Raw genomic sequence first — 19,819 nt, 5'->3', positions numbered from 1 at the left:
GAGAATATCTATATCCTCTTCTAATTATCGTATCAGGCAGAAAATTATTACAATCATAGAGAACGATTAATATTCAAAAATAATATCCCATTTCATAGATGGGATTTAAACAACAATTCTGGATTAAGTCTATACCTTTAAAGGACGGCTACCTAATTGATTCTGTATCTAAATCCTTTAATACTAAATATAGAACTTAATTGACTTTTTTTAGAGCTTTGATTTACCTTCTTTTACAAATTACAAATTTACAAATTTAACTTTTGCACCTTACTTACTTAATGGCCGTTACAAATGTGAGTCGTTCTTGGCCGCGTCGAGTAGCCCTCCCAGTCAGCCTGATTAGTTGTTTGCTGTCGCCAGTTGGTAGTACCGAGCGCCCACTAATCGTTGGTCACTTGATCCTTCCACCGAAGATGTGGACGTCCGCTACCTCATTTTCCACCTGCGGGTACCGAATCAAACATCTTTTTAGGCGGAACACTTTCTCCGCACGATTTTTGCACCAGATTTTTTAATTTTTTATAACTCTCGCATTTAGTAAGTATTCACTGGATTCGAAATCAATTCATGTGCGTATTGCTTGCTGATCACAAACGCATATAAAATAAAAAAACTGATTGAACACAACACAATTAATTTTTTTATTTTTATTTTTAATTGAAAATTGACAAAGATATTCTCTACATTCATATCATTGTTAAATGCGAATAAATATTCTCAAAAGACATTCATATTTTTATAATAATTATTATATAAGGTATTAGTAATTTTTATCATTTTTATAGGTGCTAACTATTATTAGTATCGTTCCTACAACACTTAAACCTCCATTTTTGGATAGATGACAGCAACCTATTTTGGAAGTACTTAGGAAACTTCACAAAAAAAACATCTTCTTCTACTTCGAACTATTTACTTGAGCTTCCACTGTTTTTTTTAAACTTAGCAGTTGTTGGAGCAATACACCTTCCTGGGTATTCGGTAGTTCGTAAGCCAAATTTTTACAAACTTCTTCCATTATGTTTAAAATTTTGTATGCATTTTTCTGAAATTAATAATTATTAGATTTAGTTATATAAATCTTCCAAACAAAAAACATATAATAAATATATCACCTTATCAGGTACGATATCCTTGTGTATATAATTTCGATCTAACTGTATGAAACTTGAAAGGTAATCATGCAATTCGAAAGCATATAGCTTCGATATACCAGGCGAGAGTAAACGTACAAGAGGCAAGATTTCTTCGTGTAATTGAATTTTACGTTCTTTAAGTTCTTCAGCTTTTTTATGAAATAAAATTTCATTTAAAATCATTAGAATATTGTGCTTTATACGAATCAATAGAAAATGATTAGTGTGCAATATCTTAGAGTATTTTTGTAACAGAGATTCCAATGTTACCATATCACCAGTTGCTCCATTTATTTCATCTTCAATATTACTTTTTAAAGCAGCTATATCAGATATGGAGGAATTTGCACCGCATAATTCACACTTCCATAGAGTGTCTCCTAGTGCAAAAGTCATGTATCCCTCTTCACAACTTGTACACTTGATCGCATTAATATACGTATTGAGCTCTGTTGGATCCCTGCATCTTTCACAGGTACAAAAAAGTCGTTTACTGTGGTAAAAAAGTTGGCGCTCATGTGTATCCTGAAATATATTTATTTTTGAAACTGCTTAAAAAATCATTTTAAAAAACAATCATTTTGAAAAATTTAGACAAAATAATATTTTATTGTAATTATAAAGAAAGAATTCCTAACATTTAATATAGATAAGTAAATCATACACCTTCTTATACAGTGATTTTCTTTTTTAACATAAGCCTAGTACTTATATCCATTTCGCAGGATAAATCAATTCGCCATACAAAAAAATGTTTACCTGCCCAAATTTTGTGAAACATGGATGTTAACTAAAAAAGGATGTAGGCTTTAAAAATATAGTTTTTTTTACACTGTCTATATTAGGGCTATCCAAAGCACGGCCCACAGGCCTCATGCAGCCCGAGACATTTTTCTAATCTACCACAATTAGGAAAATTGTTCTTTGTAATTTTTTAGTAACATCACATTATTTTATTGTTATGGTATCCCAAAATATATGAATTAAAATGTTTTCAATAATTTATTACACTTTACGGTAATTTACTTAATTGAGAAAGACTTTTATATATATTTTTTAATACAATATTATGTTAACGTTGTAAAAGATAAATTAATAAAAAAATTAATAAAACTAAGTTTATTACTACAGCCCTATTTTTAATTTTCTCCGGGAAAAATTATGAACGTATATATATATTTCTGCGGTTCTCCAACCTATTCAGTGATTTATATTGTCCCGCGATCTTATCTGGTCTGGAGATCCCTGCTCTATATCATTGCTACTTGTTTTCGGCAATCAAATAACACCCATTAGTTATAAATCTAAATTCTATTGGTTCTATTCTAATTCTAATTCTATTGTCATGATATGCAGAATATCTATGCTTAATAAACTTAATACCAAAGAAAATACACTAGGTATTATATGTTTTAATAAAGTTTATACTATGCTTATAAATCCATTAACTTCTATAAGAATTGTACTTACCATTAATGGGTTGGCATTTGATACAGATACTTTACTCCCAGGAAATATTTTCACAGTTGCAAAAATCCTTAGATTAAATGCATCATCTACTGTTATTGCACCATTTGGAATGCAACTACTCTCAATGTCTCCTATATTCTGATAGATGCATTTCAATATACTATCATCAGAAGCAAAAACAGGAATACTGTTTCGATCTATTAGAATACAGAGTTTATATAGATCGTCCTCAATTTTTTCACCAATACTCGTTAATTTATTCAAAAAACCGGTTGACAAAAAAGGTTGTATGACACTTTCCTCATAATCTTTACGTAAATCGTCCATTTGGTAGTCACTTAATTGAACTGATTGCTTTAAAAATTTTTCACAATATTGTTTTTTGGTTGGATTCTCCATTAACAATAACAATTTAAGTAGTGGAAATGTACCATAATTTTTTACCAACATATCCTTGGAAATACCTTCGTCTAACGCTTTACGAAGAAAATCACATTCGAACTGATCATGAGTGGTACAAAATAAACAAAGCGGTACAATACGACATTTCCTAGATGAAAGAAAAATTATTATATAAATATGTATTAATTATAAACTAATAATAATAGGTCTGAAATTGTTCTTTGATATACATACATAAATACAGAAGAAACTTACGTGCACATAACAAATGAAGTCTTCAGACAATTGAAACATTTCATCTGTTGATTGTTCCATTCTGTGATTATAAGTAATGGTTTTTCTTCTAGGAGCAATTGACCAGGCTCGATAATGGCATCAACTGGGTTTATGCTACAACAGATATATAAGATATATACAATTTTCAAAACTTTTATTTACTTTCAGTTCTAAATACTTTTTCAACAACTCGTTATCCGACATCTTCCTCTCTTCATAAATCGCAACCGCTCAATATTTAATTACACCGCAAAACAATGATCAACGCACTATTCCACACACCAGTGCCAAACGAACGAGCTCTTCAAGATATTTCTGAATAAAAGTGTTGCCATTATTTTTTGTTAAGATATCACATTGTCGACACCCATGTAAGTCCCTAATTACAAATGCAATGTGAAACAAGAAAATAAAAGCTGAAAATTATAAAATAATCTTTATATAAGGGGCTTGAGCTACATCCATGTTATTATATATACATTAGGGAAGAACAGTGATTATGGCAACTCTAGCAATCCACGGAATCCACTGTGCTTTAAGGGACTTCAATTAATACAAAAGTGCAAAACAAATGAAGAAAAACATTTTTAGTATTATTTTCGGTTATGTTTAGATTTATTTTTAGATTATTTAAACAGTAAATGAGCACAGATTATTATTTATGTTACGTTAATCGATTTTGTGCAATGTGAATGCTCACAGATACAGAATTCTCAGATGGGGAGTCTTTAAGATTACAAGGTACAAATGATCTACTTAAGTTTGCGTATGATGTAGAACAGGTAGCACTTTTACTAGACACCGAAAATGCTGATATAAGATTTTAATTCTATAAGAATATTTTTTACGAAAAGTGTAATTTCAGCCAACATAACATATTCTTTATATCAAGAGTTTATTTAAAAATTCCTAAAATGATTTTATGAAAATCAATAACTCTAAAAGCAATATTGTTATATTAAGTAAAAAACCAAGGGATCGGTGTCTAACTGCATTTGATAGGTTCCACATATTGCTCTAAGAAATAGCATGGACCAAAGATAGCCGTAAAAAAATGTAAGCTCTTCAATGTAACAGTTATAAGGTTATGCATTAGATAGTTATTTTTTAAATATATTTCAATACAAAATGACTTTTCACTTGGTAAACGAGTATACTATATATTGTATTTTATGAGCACCAAATTATTTTACTTCCAAGTACTTGGTTCAACTTGGCCAAGTGGTTTCAAGCGGCACTTCGTTCGAATAATTTTGTATCATTGAGAGAGTTTTGCAAAGAACGAAACAAATAGTAGTCAACTGAGCAAGATCTCGACTTACCTCACAACCTCACAACCTCCCAACCAAGTTCTGTTCATTTGTTCCAAGGCAACAAAAATGTGTGTTGCTCACTTGTTTCGTTTAAGCGGTCCAACGGTGAGTAGTATAAAAACGAATCAGCCGTTTCAAAAGATTATAGACAATTCCCTTCCGATTCTACCAAATACTCAAGATAACCTTGTTTGTCGTCAATATAGACTTTGATTTTTTTATATTATATTAATATTATTTAATATTTATCAATAATACTAATATTAATTAACTTAGTTTAAAGTAATTAATATTATTAATTATAGTATTTGTATTATTGATTACCATATAATTATAATTTGGTATATAAATTATTTTAAATTTTTAACTTTAACCACAATTGAAGGCACAAATAGTAATTTTGTTTTGTATTTTATTAGAGATGAAACGAAACATATATTCTTAAACTTAAAAATATTTTAAATTTAAGAGACTCAAAATTAACTAATAAAAAATTAACAATACATTTCTTTTTTTTATTTTGAAATAATCAACTATTGATACAATAAACTTTTCAAGCATAATAAATACTTTTATGGCTTTGTAAAAAAATAAATTTATCAATAGTTGGCATTTACAATTCAATTATAAACTTTAATCTCTTTAATTATTCAAAAAAAGTATGTCTTAGTTTATTTCCCTACTGAAAAGCTTAAGATTTGTATTGTAATGTAAATCAAAATTCTGTACTTAAATTTTAATTTATGTATTATTAAAATGATATCACTTAATTAAAAAGTTAAAGTAATATTACATTCTTAAACATCTCTTTTCTTCAATGTATTTATTTGCATTTGTTTTCTAACAATTAATATAACCTTGTATCTTTATCTATAATTATACATTTATTTATGAACTGATTTTTTCTAAAATCAATATTATTATTTTAGGCATTAAGTGTAAATCGAAAGCAATTGATTAAAAATTGTTTTTTACTTTCAATACACTTAACACTTAAAACAATTTCATTTACATAATCTCTTATACATCTCTTATATTTTTTTACAATTACATATTAAAAATACTTTGTTTTAATAACATGAAATATTTTTATTGCTATCATTAAGAATTCTCTGTTCCATTCAAGTGAGAAAATATTTTTTTATAATTTTCATAAATGTTAAAATATTTAATTCAATTTAAATTTGATTTCGTGTTTCAACTATTGGAAATTGGTGTTTTAACAATTATGCAGGTAACTTTTTATTATACAATTGATTAAAAATTTATTATCTTTTAATTGCATTGTGAAATTAATAATATATAACATTTGTTATAATAAATAAACTAAATGTACATTTAAGTATTACCTTCAGGAAATTATTTTCATTTGTGAATTCATTTTAATACAATACAAAAATAATTTGATTTTTTTAAATCCTAAATACACACTTATAATTGCAACATATGGTCTTTGCAACATTGTTCTTTTAAATACTGTACTATATGAAATTGAAAAACGTTTCATTAAATTAACATGTACAATAAGAAGGACATGATGTTCTTGTTCTTTTAAATACTGTACTATATGAAATTGAAAAATGTTACATTAAATTAACATGTACAATAAGGACATGATGTTCTTGTTCTTTTAAATACTGTACTATATGAAATTGAAAAATGTTTCATTAAATTAACATGTACAATAAAAAGGATATGGTGTATTAGCAGCAACCAATTATCGTGATTTGTAGTGCATATTTAAATAAAATTAAATATTTAAATAATTGTTGCAGGCAAAATATTATTTATTTTGAAAATTTACAATTTCTTTTTTATTAAAAGACCAAATATCTGCTGCATACACATTAGTTTTATATAACATTGACATCAGTAGCATTTTAGAACTGTACTCTGTACAAAAGAATCACATTATTAGAATAGATATCGGAAGTATAGTTAAACTATTACAATAATATTGCAAATTACTCTAGCACCACCAATTGCTTAATAATATAGGTACGTGCGTATACTTCAAATACCCATAAATGCAAAAGGTGATAAAAATTTGAATAAATAAAAGAGCTACATAGCCCAAAGAGGTTTCCTATTTTTGATGTCTCATCACTTAGTTTGTATATTTTGAATGAAATTGTGTATGCTACTGGAAACATAGAAATTATGCTAGTGTTCATTCCACAACACAGAAGTTTATGGAAGAAAATTATTTTCTAATTGTATTACACATTATGTACTAACAGTTCTAGTGGGTTCATATTATTTTCAATTATTTGCACTATAATTGGTTTAAAAAGAATTAAAGTTTTATATAACTTAACTAAATGCTAATGTGCATTTTTCACTTTTACGTTATGTATCAAAAAGTTGTTTACGTATTTATGTTTCTTAATAACAAAATTTACTTAATAATAATATATTCGATTCTTTTTAAAATATAATTATTTACTGCGTTTGCCACTAACATTTACACATCTCATGGCTTTTTGTACTCTACGTGCTTTTTTTGTTTCATGCGATGTTATGCCTTGCAAAGAAATAACATCTTCTGTGCCACCACCATTAGTTTCGATAAAAGCTGCGTTATTAATAGCACCTCCAGCAACATTAGATACACTTGAACCAGATTCTAAAATAGCTACACTGTCAGTAAGAGCAACTGTAGCTTCCGGTTTCTCGATTGTCGCTGTACTAACGATAACGCCTTTATGTGAAGTGTTATGCCCGTAAAACAATTGGGGGGAGTATCCCACACTGTTAATTGTATTACTAACACCACCATTAACAGGTGGTGTCTCATTGTCCTTAACTTTTTCGGTATTATTGCCGCATTGGTTGCCACAAAACTTAGTGAAAGTGACTAAAACAAATTTTTTTTATTAATATATAGTATTTCAAATGGTTATTATTTTATTTACCACTAGTGTCAGTATTATCATTTGTTTCCTGTTGAGAAGTATTGGCATTACCTTCATCGACAGTGGTTGACATAGCATGTTGGCGTTTATTTTTGTTTGAGGTGATTGCAATCAGTTTCGATGTTGTTGCCTCATCAGGATAAACAAATCCAGTGTCTGTTGGTGAATTGGTTTGATTGCTATTATTTTCTACTGACATCTCGTTTACATTTAATAAGTCTTCTGGCTTAACACCCTGATTAATTAAAGCTTGTATATCTTCAGAAGGCAACATGGGTACAACTTTTTGTCCACAAGCGGAACAAATTGGTACTGCTGGACTTTTTGAGCGCCAATATTGCAACTCAGTTTTGCATTTGTTAAGTTCCTGTAATTTAAAATATTTGAAATTAAATAAATTAAATAAACTGATTGCCTTTTGTGCGTATATTGGACTACCAAAAAATTTGTGAATGGCTTGTTCTCTACAAGTTGCCTGATGACCAAATATTATTCTCATCTATCCAACATTGTGAAACATCAAATTTTTTACATATTTTCAATATCTTACCTGTAACAAAGTTGAAAATTTGTGAGACATTTCTTCGTTCTTCTTATCGATCTCGTCGAAACGGTTCGCAAATTCCAATGTTTGTTTCTGTTGCTCAGCATATAATTTCATTTGTTCCGCAAGTTGCTTAGTTTGTTCGGCAGTTTTACGCTTGCAACTACGTAACTCCGTGCGCAATACCGATAGTTGGTTATTATAGATCTTCATGCCTTGTTTTATCTTACGTATTCCCTTACGTAGAACCATATTACTTTGTGGTGGCGACGGTAAACTAGATGAACTATCGGATTCAATATCGACAGCCAATGGTAAATTTGCTGTTAATATAAGTAAAAATTTTCAATAACTAAATTTATAATGTAAATTAAATATTGTTGCTTACATCGTTGAGTTATGGATGGCATTGTATAGAAATCCTTATTAAACGCTATACCTGGTAAAGTAGGCTCAATGCGATCTTTAAAATATTCCATGGCCATTGTTGATAAATCAAAAAGTTCATCAGTTACTCGATATGGACGTTCCAAAACTGGTGTATTTTTAATGTAGTTTAATATTGTGTAAACTTCATCTAATATCCCACCAGGAAAGAAGCAACAATGATTACGTTCGATATGTTTGCCAAATGTCATTTGTAAAAGGGAGAGCCTCATATAACATGTCTCAATTATGTCAGATTCGCATGACAATGGGTGATTACGTCGGGCAGATTCGCGGCGTGGCATATTTGCTTTGATACATTGAAACCTATTATACGTCAAAGTGATTTGTTTGTTGAAAGTTGAATTCAGAATATTCATGCACACGTTATTCATTTGATGAGACACCTATTAAATCAAGAACAAAATGCATAATTAGATTAATAATGTCTTAAATTTTCAATATCAATATTATGTAAATTTCATTATACACTGTTATATATTCTACAATTCTTGGAGAGTCTACATTAAAAATGCATTCATTCGGTTAGCCTTAAAACTAGCAAAGGGCATCATATACAAAGTTTCAATGGTTTTATTGCAATGCTAATCTTAATAGGTTTTTATCTAACATATCATTAAAAAGAGCAATTCGAAAACAGAAGATTTGCTCAGCCATATGAGATCACCATAAGTTCAGTTGCTAAGTATTTAGTTATCAAATGTAATTAATTCTCCATCCTTAAACAAACAACGGAATAAAATAGCAACATATTTAACTTTGATATGATGTAAATGAATTTCGTTACTTATTCCACATCATCCTTCTCATTACTGATTTGATTTGTAGCGAATTCACCTTTTTTCCGAGGAATTTTCACTGCCGGATTGCAAGTTATTGCATGAATATAAAACCACCGAATTTTTTAAAATATATTTTCACGTTGTCCCTTATCTGCGGGATTCTTTCCGGAAACATCATGTATCATCCACAAAGATTTAGTACTATATAAATAACAAAAAATGTTAGTTCGTCCTAATTCGATTTGATGCTAACACTTAGTGTTTTATTGGTTAAAGTAAGACCCGATCAAAATCGAAAAAGTTTGAGACAAGTGATTTGCTAGTAATGTTTGTTAGTTCATATAGATTATTCCTCACAGGCGAAGATGTATTCTGCTATATAATAATTTTATTTAAAATGCAAAAACTAAAGTTGTCAATAGGCTCTCGCCGTTTTTTGCCTTAAATTAGCCCGATTTAGAAATAAAACTAACTAAATACAATATTCGCATTTAATATATATAATTAATAGTTATATGTGTTTCTTACTTAGTTTATTTACTTACTGATCTTAACTGCCCAACATTTTTGTAGCTCACATATGACAAAATATGTTCCAAGACTTCTTGTGGCAAGTCAAGTAAATTTTTGCCATTATTACTTGAACTAACTTTAGGTCTACTGCAGCTTGGCTTGTCATCGTCATCCGAATCTCTACGATTAGTTGAGTTACGAGTTATAGAATGACTGATAGTACGTAAGGATGGACTTCCTATCATAGAGGTATTGAGGAGTAAATAATTGGAGCTTGATGCCTGGCGCGTAACATAGAAAAGTCGAACAGTTTCATCGACGGTATTGTTGGCGGCCTGATTGTTTTGTTGTTGTTGAGCGCCATTGCCGCTGGTTGCCATTTGACGTGTGGATACCATGTTGCAAACCCCGTAATGACAATGTGTTTTATTTAGTTGTAATCAAATTTTAAAATTATCAAAAATAATCTGTAAACATTATGCAATATTAATTACTTTTCTTTTAATAAACAAAATATTTATAATATTTTATTAAAACAAATCAAACCAAATCAAAATGAATTAAATTTTGTTTAATAAATATTATGAAAGAGATCGACATGCGGGGGGTGTTTATAATGAAAGGAATTACTTTTCAATCACAATATTTTTTTAAACTTAATATTTAAAATAAATTACATATATATACATATGCACACTTTACCACAAATTATAACAAATTTTAATGTAAAGTTTTATTGCTCACTGATCACAGATACATTTTCGAGTAATTTGTTTAAATTTAAAACTAAATTTTTCTGCCTGTGGACTACTTGCGCTCTATGTCTTTGACTTACGAGGTTTTATGTCCATTTAACTTGAATGTACAATTTAAGTTGCTATGGAGTTACTGAGACTTACCAACATGAAATTTTCATCAAAATTTCCCTCAAGGGATATATGTATATATGAACATGTTCATGTAATCGAACATTTTGTCTCACACTATCTTTACTGTGCAACTCTGTACATATGTATGCGTATATGTATAAGCAACATAGAGATGCTATGTAAAATATGTACAAATTATGAAGTCAATTTTTATTTATTGCCTTTTTTAAGAATTACCTTTTCTGGTGTTAAAACTGAAAAAATCAAGATTTTTTCTTTTGCCACCAATGTGAAGATGAATTTATTTTCATTTTCGCACTACACTACAGATCTACACAATTTTAATATAAAAATCAGACGTAAAACAAATATAATGCTTCGTTGTTTCTTTGAAATGGAAATGATGAGTGTTGCCATCTATCATAATAATACACTACTGCTTTGAGGAAATTTACCAATGTTGCAAAAAAATTTTATTTACGTATGTATTTTTGAAGTTTCTAAATGGCATAGGCGAATTACGAAAACGACATAACATTAAGTTTACACTTTCGTAATTAACTCCATAATGGATAATATCAGTTTTTCTATAAATTCCATATAAAATTGTTTTGTTTTGTTATTTGTGTGCTTAAACATTGTTTTAAATGAAAAATAAAATTACATTACGCCACAAACTTTTGTTTCATAAAAATTAATATGGAGTTACATGTCAATTCTGTGTGTAAAATATATATTGATATGACTAAAAGTCAGAATAAGCCATTTCTAGAAAATCTTAGTCCAGTCAATAGGAAAATGGTAAAGATCAAATTTTGACTGCCTTAAATTTATTGTTTATTTTAAAAGCAAATAATTTCACTACAAGAAACATAAATACATAGATATTCATTAGTGCAAATACAAAAATTATTATGATAGTAATAAAAATTGGGAAAAAATCAAACAAAATTAATATTAATATAAGATTTCAATTAATACATATCCTTAAAATTTATTGCTCAATTCAGAATTCTTTACTTGGAAAAAAATTATGTTCCCAAAATTTTTTTCCCAAATTTGAATAAGATTTTCCTTAATGACATAAACATGGCGGCATATAATTTGTTACCAAAAATATTTCTTCCAGCTTCCCATTCTCATAGTTTGTTTCTACTTTAAATATCATGAGTCTAAATGAGTCTAAATTCTAGCGAAAAAAGTATATATACAACGTTTAGAATTCTCTTTATTATATAATAGCACATTTAAATCTTGCCTTAGTAAAACTGTAAAACAAATATATATATACAAATTTATAAAAATTGTTTTTCAATAACTTTTCTTAAATTTTTTAAATATTAATAAAATCAAATAATTTATCAAAAATAACTAGGTCTATTACACGAGCTGTTCCATGAAAATCTGTGTAAAGAGCGAAATTTGACACTTTATTTGTGTTACGCTTTTAGTTTGTACTTTACTTATGTTTTACTACAAGTAACTCACTGAACAGATCTAAAATGTACGAGTAAAATCTATGTAACATTTTCAAACTTCGCTGGGATATTACTCTCTCTCAGATGCTCTCATCTGCTCGTAAATTTGCACTTCTGTATATACAGTATTACTCAAAGTTACCATGAGTAGCTCTTGGAACACACCTATTATATAGAAAAAGGTTATGAATTCTGATATATTTTTATATAACATGCGAACTTTCTTATGCCCACGCTGTGACCAATAGATACCACATTTGTTCATTATTCTTTCGATATATATATCGAATATCAAAATTATTATGATATCAACCAACTTGTTTTTAAAACTAAAGTTTTGTTAAAAAAATTCTATCGATCATTCATATCATTAACGTAATGTATTTATTCCATTGTATGTATCCATATAAAAATATTTTTGTTAATTACATATCTGATTTAAAAAATTATACTTCCAATATATGAATAATCACAATAGGATTATTTAGTAGGCCTATTATTTTCCCCATATTGTTTGCATGTTTGAATTTATTCATTGATAATAATTTTCTAATAATGCGTCTACATAGATTTACCTACAAGTACCTGAATATTGGTCTACAAAGCCCTATTTCTTTGAAAAAATAAAAACGAGTGCATTTGCAGCTTTTTTACTGATCTAAAACTATAAACAAAGAAATGTGTAAATGGAAGTGTTTTGTTTAAGGAAAAAATAGAAAAAGTGATAGGTGTTATGAACTTGTACTAACGTTTAATTGTATGTTTACACTATTGTACTTAACATATTTGTTGACGAATCAACAAAAAATTAAGAATTATGTCATAAATTAATGTTCGCTCGCACTCACTGCTTAGTAAGCAGTTTAAATATTAAATAATAAAATTAATAATAAAATTAATTAAATAATAAATTAATTTAAGTAATTATTGAATATCTTGCACTATAATCAGTTATTCACTTATAATCAATGCCTCATGAATTATATAGTGTTTGCACCCACCAGCAGTAAGGAACACTATATATTGTTATACTGAACATCAGTGTTCAATATTTTGTTTTAACAAACATGTGAGATTAAATCACATTTGCTATACAAAATCAGTTTAAAGATATGTAAGATAAGAACCTATTAAGGTTCTAAGTCTATTTCTTAGTAAATTCTGTCCCGAATTCCAATATGACATATATCGATTTAATTAAAAAAATTTAAAAACAAAAATATTAGAGCGAATATTTCATCAATTTATGTTATATTTACTTTAAGAAAATTAACTCTAAATAAAAATGACAATAAATCTTTATGATTTGTATTTCAAAAAAATTGTTTATTAATTTCGGTATACACTAAAGTCTTGAAGTTAAAGTGTAAACACAGTTTTTTACGCACAAATTACGTAAGTTTTATAAATCACGTAACTTGAAGTGAAAACAAGCTATATCGAAGTGTACCGTATGATGTTGTACTGTACCGCAACAAATTAATTGTACTTTTTGGCGGTTTGCAATAAAAGATATGTTTTACATGGTACACATTTTTAAATATTCCTTTACTACATTATTAGTGGCACAATTAATATTTTTTTTTTAAAAACAGAGTTATTTTAATTATTAAACTTTAAAATTAAAGAATTGTCAAAAAAATAATATTGTTTTTCTTTAAAATAATTAACATAGTGAATTATATGTTTTAGTAGGAAATTATCAACCATCATTTTTTCTTAATACGTCCCTGGATTTAAAAAATTTTCCTTCTAACGCAATAAATACCCATAGCGGCATTTGAATTTATTTTTCAGTTTTTGTTTAACAGTTCGGTATTACAGTTTGTTCGCGCCTTTGAATATCGTTTTTAATTTACTTAGACTAACTTTATTCGATGGAACGTCATAGATCTCTCTACAAAGACCTAAATAATGGTCTATTAAGCCCTAGAAATTTTAGCAAAATAAATAGAAATATAAGTAATACCAATCGAGCAGAAAAACGCATGCAAAATTATTTAAGTTGCCGAAATATATCAGTAAGTCCATCGCCTAAAAAGGAGGGCATAAAGAACGAGTTACCATCTAATGGCATTAGCAGGAGCGATTTAAATAATCACACTAATTCTAAAAGTAATAAAAATGAATCCAGTGAACTTTGTGGCGGAATTGATTGCTTGCCGGCACGAAACGCTGACAAACAAATAAATTTGGATTTAAAAAATGATTTACAAACGTGTATTGAGAAACCGAAACCTGAAAAAGCAGAAATAAATTGTGCAAAAATGGTTAAAATCCAGCGCCAAAATGCTTTTGATGAAAAAGAGCTTAACATAAAACAAACGAAGCAAAATAAGGAGAACCAAGCAACCAGCGGTAATGGGACAAAATCTCTAACTGGTACTGTTGGTGAAGCGTCTGCATCTGAAAAGAATTCACGACGACAAAATTTTCTTAATAGATATATAGCTTGGAAAAATGAAAAGAAAAGTAAAGAACAAGAACGAAAAAATATAACTAAACCATTCGTGCCGGCAGGCGCCCATACAAAACCCATAAAGAGTGCAAAAAGTTCAGTAGAAAGTGCAATGCCAAAAAACTATCAATTTAAACCACCTGCAGGAATTAAAAGTCCAGTTACTTCAGAGCATAAATTAAATCAAGAAGATAGAAAGACTCGGCAATCTATTTACACAGTTGTTCCAACACCGCCTAGAAAAAACAATAACTTAAGTGGAGATAATTTAAACAAAAGACCAATTTCTAGTTTAACGTCAGAAGTTTTGCGAAATAAACTAAACTGTCCTGAAAGAAAAACCAATATTTCTTATAATACAACAAAGATCGATGCAGCAGGAATCAAATCAGCAACACAACTGCGAAAATCAACTATCACAAAAAATATAACTGAAAAGGCAGCTGTTACGTCTGTTCGCGGTGGAATAAAAAGCGATACAAATTCATCTGCCAAACCGCAGACTTTGGCGTTTTCACAAACAACGCACCACAAAGCAATATCAACAAAAAAAATATCTGAAAAACTTAATAATAAGCAAGATAAGCCTAAAATGGTTGCACCCAATTTAACAGCAGTGGTTGATAATGCAAAACTGAATAAGGCTAAGACTGGCGTGTCAAATATAAGTACTTTAAAAGCTAAACAGGATAAGGGAGCTTTTAATAAACCAACAGGAAAGGTAAATTCGAAACCAACTAATACTGCTCTGCAAAGAGGCGCTATAGGCAAAATAAAAGAACTGCAGACTAAGCAAGAAAATAACATTAAAGAAAGCCATAAAGCTACACATTTGTCTAGGAATCTTAAGTCGAAGAAAATTAATAAATTGCCACAGATGAATAAAAAGAAAGCTTTTAACTATTTAAGTGACCAGGAATTGCAGCAACCTGTATTGAAAACCCCATTTGAAATAGGTAATTTCAATCCGTTTGAAGCATTTGTAACATCGACTAAGTTGAAGTCGCCGTTAACCAATGCAGTTGAGGATATAAATAATGCAGTAAGTCCTGTTAAACCATTAGAAACGCAAGAAATACAAAAACCTTCATCTGATAACTCAGCGAAGCGTGCACTTACATTCAATTCAAAAAAGTTCAACTTTTTGCGATATTCAGTAATAGAAGGTTCTCATGGTTCAATGGATATTCCATTAAACCAAAATGCCGCAATAGTGAAGGGTATAATTTTAGATTTTCTTTGGTTTCAACTAATGAAATATATTTTATAATTACAGATAAAACATTGAAATCAATCAATAAGTTTAATGAAGACGATGATAAGCTTAAAACTCCACCTGAAATTGAGGAGAAACCAATTAGTTATTTGAGCCCATTTGTAAGTGTTTCGAGAGGAAAAGTTAGTTTAATAAAGGAAAAAGAAAAACGCAACAGCATTTATCTAAACAGTGAGACTGATTGCGTTAAGACAAATGGCAATGCAGATATAACTAAAGCAAGTCTTTCGATCGAAACACGTCGCATCGTTGCTGCAGTAAGTTATTTCCGCGAACAATTAAGCAATGAAATTGAACGCCTTGATAGCCTTTGCGAAAATTGGGAAAAATATAAAAACGAAAATTTACAACAATTACAAAATACGGGGGGTGATGATATGATTAATGCTACTATAGGACAAACGAGACTTTTAACTAGTAAAAAGTTTATGCAATTCAAAGGACTTATTGAGCGTTGTGAAAGTGGAGCAAATAAAAAAGATGTGGTTGACGATGGAAGCGAGGATACTAAGCCTGTGACGGATGTAGATTTAGAAGGCTTTTGGTCGATGCTTGGCTTACAGGTTAGTCTCATATGTAAAAGTAATAATAAATTGACAATGTATATTTTATTCAGCACTTTTGACAATAAATTTCATAGAATTTGCAATGCCTCTTTTAAAAAAGCACAATCAAAACAAATAAGACTCCATCTGCACTAAGAATAGCCCATATACATTGGCATATGAGAACAATAATGAAATAATATTGCACAACATTAAATAGAATTTTTCACCTAGCGCAGATTAAAGCTACACAGTCACAAAGAATATTACTAGAAGCATTTAGTGTCCTTAAACAGACTCATCTTACTAATGCGGCAGCGCAGATCTTGACAATAGCATCAGGTGTTCGTTCTACTAAGGGGGTATGGTTTTCGTTATCGTATTTGCAATAACGAAACACCTCTTTAGCCTGGTGGTTTAAGTGAAGTGTCACGTTAATGGCGACTGCTTTATTTCTACCTTTTTATTAGAGACTTTATCCCAACTTTATCCACATTAAGAATCCGATTTACTGAATTGAGTAGCTGGTCTAGTCTTAGTAAGTTTGATTGTTTTTATTCACAAATTGCTGTAGCATGTCAAATCAGTCCAACAAGACCCTGTAAGAAAACTTATAAGAGAAATATGATTTGTTGACGATTGACTATATTGTAGATATAGATATCTAAGCCTTTTTACTCTTTGCCAAGGTTCACTGGAATGCAGACCACTATATTGTGCACCTTCTTGGAAGAAAGAATGACATAAACCCAGTGCGTGGAAAATTCTGCTATTTGAGCCAGCCTAGAGATAGAATTTTGACTGCTATAACTTTAATGCTATAGATAACAGAGTTCAGTCTTCCGAAGAGTATGAGTTATTAATAAGTTTCTATTATATTATAAATGTTACTATATTTTTCTTAGTCTTGGCAGTCTTTACTTGATTATGTATATTGATAAATTTTTTTATTCTTAGATCGATAATGTAGATAAACGGTTTGACAGTTTAAATCATTGGCGGGATAACAATTGGTCTGATCCAGACGTAATTGTTAAAGTAAATGAGAAAAAGAAAAAAGTTAAACCAAAAGCTAAAACAGCATTTAAAGCGAAGCCTAGCTCAGCGCTACAAGAAATGCTACGAAAAATACACGCAGAAAGGCGAAATAATGCAAAAGATACTAAAATTGATATTCTGCAAAATGGAATTGAGCTTACACCGTCACATAAACGTCACTCTCGTAGTGGTACACCTAGTTCTCAAGGTCGCAGCTCATCAAGACGTATTTCCGTACTGGTAAGAGATAGGAAAAGCTTTTCAAAAACACCAACGATTATTACTATGACACCGTCATCGCGTAAAACTTTAATTAATCGTAATGCCCCATCGGATTTATCTAAACACGTAGAAACGATTAACGAATACAGGCGTAGCTTAACACTTATGGAAGAAACATTTATGGAACATACTAATTTGTTGAAGACTGCACTTGTGGGTGCAGAACGAAAGAGTCAAAATAGTATATTAGCAATGACAACTCCTAGTCAAATGTCGAAACGTATAAATGAAAGAAAATCTATTTTAAAAACTCCCGGCACACCAAAGGGAAAACCGAAAAATGTGAATTTCAATGAAAAGTTGTGCATAAAAAATTTTAAATTTATTATTAATGATGAAATGGACACATCCGACAAAATTTTCAATAAACAAAAATCTGACTATGATTCTATCAAAGTTCTTAAACATATGCCTAAAAATGATAATAATGGAAATGCTGATAGAGATCATGATACACATCAAAATGATAAAGACGAAAATGGTACAATTTTATAGCAACTTTTTATTTAAAAATAATTGAATATAATTGTTCTTTTCAGAATCACCAGGGGAGTATACATTACGCAACCGTACGATCAAATTGCGCCCATCATCTGAAATTATAATACCTTAGTTTATTTTTTGTTGTTCTATTATATTTTACACGATTTTCTTTGTTAATTCTAAAATATTAATAAAAATTGTCATTAGCTTATGTTGAAATTGAAAATGAATTTTTTATATTAGAATATTTAGTTAATATAAAAGCGGTTGTATGGTGGGTTAAAACAACGTATATTCATATACGATTAATTTGTTGTAATGAGAAAAATAATAAGTCCAATTAATTTTTCCAACCCTGACATTTAAACTTTTACGTAAATTTTTCCTGCAATTAATTGAAAACAAAAATTTTAAAGATAGCTACAATGCAGCTTTAGTACATAGCTCAATGTTTGTTGTAATATTGCAGACGTCTTCAGATTCAAATAAAAAAAGAATTGTTTTGATGGATTGCTGCACTGTACGCAATAAAAATTTCTCTAATTTAGAAACGAACTTCACTCCAATTTTTGTTAATTAAAGAAAATTAATGTAAAATAATAGTACTTTAGGTACCTCTGTAAATATAATAGTAAATGCATTTACATCAGATGTAATATATAAAATCTTGGTATGGATTTGAGCTACGTATATCATCTACATAGTACCAATATAATTCTTAATAATATCAACCCTGCACTAAAAAATAATTTCCTATTTTAGGAAATCTGATAAAAACGACATTTTGATTTATTTTGCTCAATACTGATAATTGTTTTGAATTGATTTGTTTTGCATATTTAAATACGAAACTTAATTTGAAACTAATTATAGATGTTAATTAGAATAGATGGTATTATTTATGTGTCCGTCTTCATATAAAAAAGAGATATAAGATCTATAATGTGTGAAAACCTAAATTAGTCACTGGCGTGAAACCTAAGTGCTGTATTCAATTTTATTAGAAGTGCCAAATGGCAACAGTAATTAATTTCAAACTAAATTCTTAAACTGTTATTTGCAGGTACAATTGTTAGAAATTATTAAATTTATTCTAATTGCTGTACTACAGATTCTAAGTTTATACATAAACATAAACTTTATAGTGAAAAAACTATACATAACATCAACTTTATCTTCAGTGCCCGCCATTTTTAGACTAATTGTTTGTCACATTCTGAACAAAGCACTACATTTTAATATAGCTTATAGTACAATATAATGGTATAAAACCTTCATAATGATTTTTAAAACGCAGATCAAGGGTTATTGTAGATTAAGAAAATCTAAGGCGTTTTCTTCAAATTAAATCCTAAGAACATATTTCATACTTTGCTTTATTAAACGTCAATACATTTTTGAACGTTGGTTAAAGCAGATTTAGTTAATATTTTAAAAGTTTAGTAAAATATAAGATGTTGCTAAAATACCATATTTAATTTTTTTATTAAAACGATTAAACTAAGTCAAAACAAAAATTTATTAGCAATAATTTATTAGCCCTACGTTACAAATTCTTCCCTAGTTCATGTTTAATTGAATTTATCGAA

At 29.1% G+C, this 19,819-nt stretch overlaps 3 protein-coding genes across 4 annotated transcripts; 1 reads left to right on the top strand and 2 right to left on the bottom strand.

The window, feature by feature from the left end:
• Window positions 1-695: 695 nt before the first annotated feature.
• Window positions 696-3,584, bottom strand: LOC119681109. The gene is made up of 5 exons (XM_038094188.1): window positions 3,466-3,584; window positions 3,267-3,401; window positions 2,610-3,159; window positions 1,119-1,664; window positions 696-1,048 (listed from the first exon to the last, which is right to left on the bottom strand). The coding sequence occupies exons 1-5, from the start codon at window positions 3,489-3,491 to the stop codon at window positions 902-904; spliced, it is 1,404 nt and encodes a 467-aa protein (XP_037950116.1). The 5' UTR covers window positions 3,492-3,584; the 3' UTR covers window positions 696-901.
• Window positions 3,585-6,358: 2,774 nt separating this feature from the next.
• LOC119679736 lies at window positions 6,359-10,944 on the bottom strand. 2 transcript variants are annotated; one of them, XM_038092238.1, is made up of 6 exons: window positions 10,908-10,944; window positions 9,834-10,268; window positions 8,448-8,892; window positions 8,066-8,382; window positions 7,516-7,882; window positions 6,359-7,457 (listed from the first exon to the last, which is right to left on the bottom strand). In XM_038092238.1, the coding sequence occupies exons 2-6, from the start codon at window positions 10,197-10,199 to the stop codon at window positions 7,039-7,041; spliced, it is 1,914 nt and encodes a 637-aa protein (XP_037948166.1). In that variant the 5' UTR covers window positions 10,200-10,268; window positions 10,908-10,944; the 3' UTR covers window positions 6,359-7,038. The 2 variants fall into 2 exon arrangements, with proteins under 2 accessions (XP_037948166.1, XP_037948167.1); XM_038092239.1 differs by lacking the exon at window positions 10,908-10,944 and adding an exon at window positions 10,504-10,620.
• A 2,882-nt stretch (window positions 10,945-13,826) lies between these two features.
• On the top strand, window positions 13,827-18,422 carry LOC119679733 (guanylate kinase-associated protein mars). The gene is made up of 4 exons (XM_038092234.1): window positions 13,827-15,826; window positions 15,883-16,445; window positions 17,385-18,228; window positions 18,287-18,422. Exons 1-4 carry the CDS (start codon window positions 14,026-14,028, stop codon window positions 18,358-18,360), a joined length of 3,282 nt encoding a protein of 1,093 aa, XP_037948162.1. The 5' UTR covers window positions 13,827-14,025; the 3' UTR covers window positions 18,361-18,422.
• The last annotated feature ends 1,397 nt before the right edge of the window (window positions 18,423-19,819 follow it).

Source organism: Teleopsis dalmanni, chromosome 2 (genome assembly GCF_002237135.1).
Source record: "Teleopsis dalmanni isolate 2A chromosome 2, ASM223713v2, whole genome shotgun sequence".
NCBI classification, from domain to species: Eukaryota; Metazoa; Arthropoda; class Insecta; order Diptera; family Diopsidae; genus Teleopsis; species Teleopsis dalmanni.
This window is presented reverse-complemented; position numbering and strand designations above follow the sequence as displayed.

Bases quoted from the DNA above. Each gene is read 5' to 3' on its own strand.
- LOC119679733 (XM_038092234.1), top strand. From the start codon at position 14,026: ATGGAACGTCATAGATCTCTCTACAAAGACCTAAATAATGGTCTATTA. The intron at 15,827-15,882 runs GTATAATTTTAG...TTATAATTACAG, and splicing joins AAATGCCGCAATAGTGAAGG to ATAAAACATTGAAATCAATC. The intron at 16,446-17,384 runs GTTAGTCTCATA...TTTTATTCTTAG, and splicing joins GGTCGATGCTTGGCTTACAG to ATCGATAATGTAGATAAACG.
- LOC119681109 (XM_038094188.1), bottom strand. From the start codon at position 3,491: ATGTCGGATAACGAGTTGTTGAAAAA. The intron at 3,402-3,465 runs GTATTTAGAACT...TATCTGTTGTAG, and splicing joins GATAACGAGTTGTTGAAAAA to CATAAACCCAGTTGATGCCA. The intron at 1,049-1,118 runs GTGATATATTTA...TATTAATTTCAG, and splicing joins AGGATATCGTACCTGATAAG to AAAAATGCATACAAAATTTT.
- LOC119679736 (XM_038092238.1), bottom strand. From the start codon at position 10,199: ATGGTATCCACACGTCAAATGGCAACCAGCGGCAATGGCGCTCAACAA. The intron at 8,893-9,833 runs GTAAGTAAATAA...TTGATTTAATAG, and splicing joins ATGTTGGGCAGTTAAGATCA to GTGTCTCATCAAATGAATAA. The intron at 7,883-8,065 runs GTAAGATATTGA...TTTAAATTACAG, and splicing joins AATTTTCAACTTTGTTACAG to GAACTTAACAAATGCAAAAC.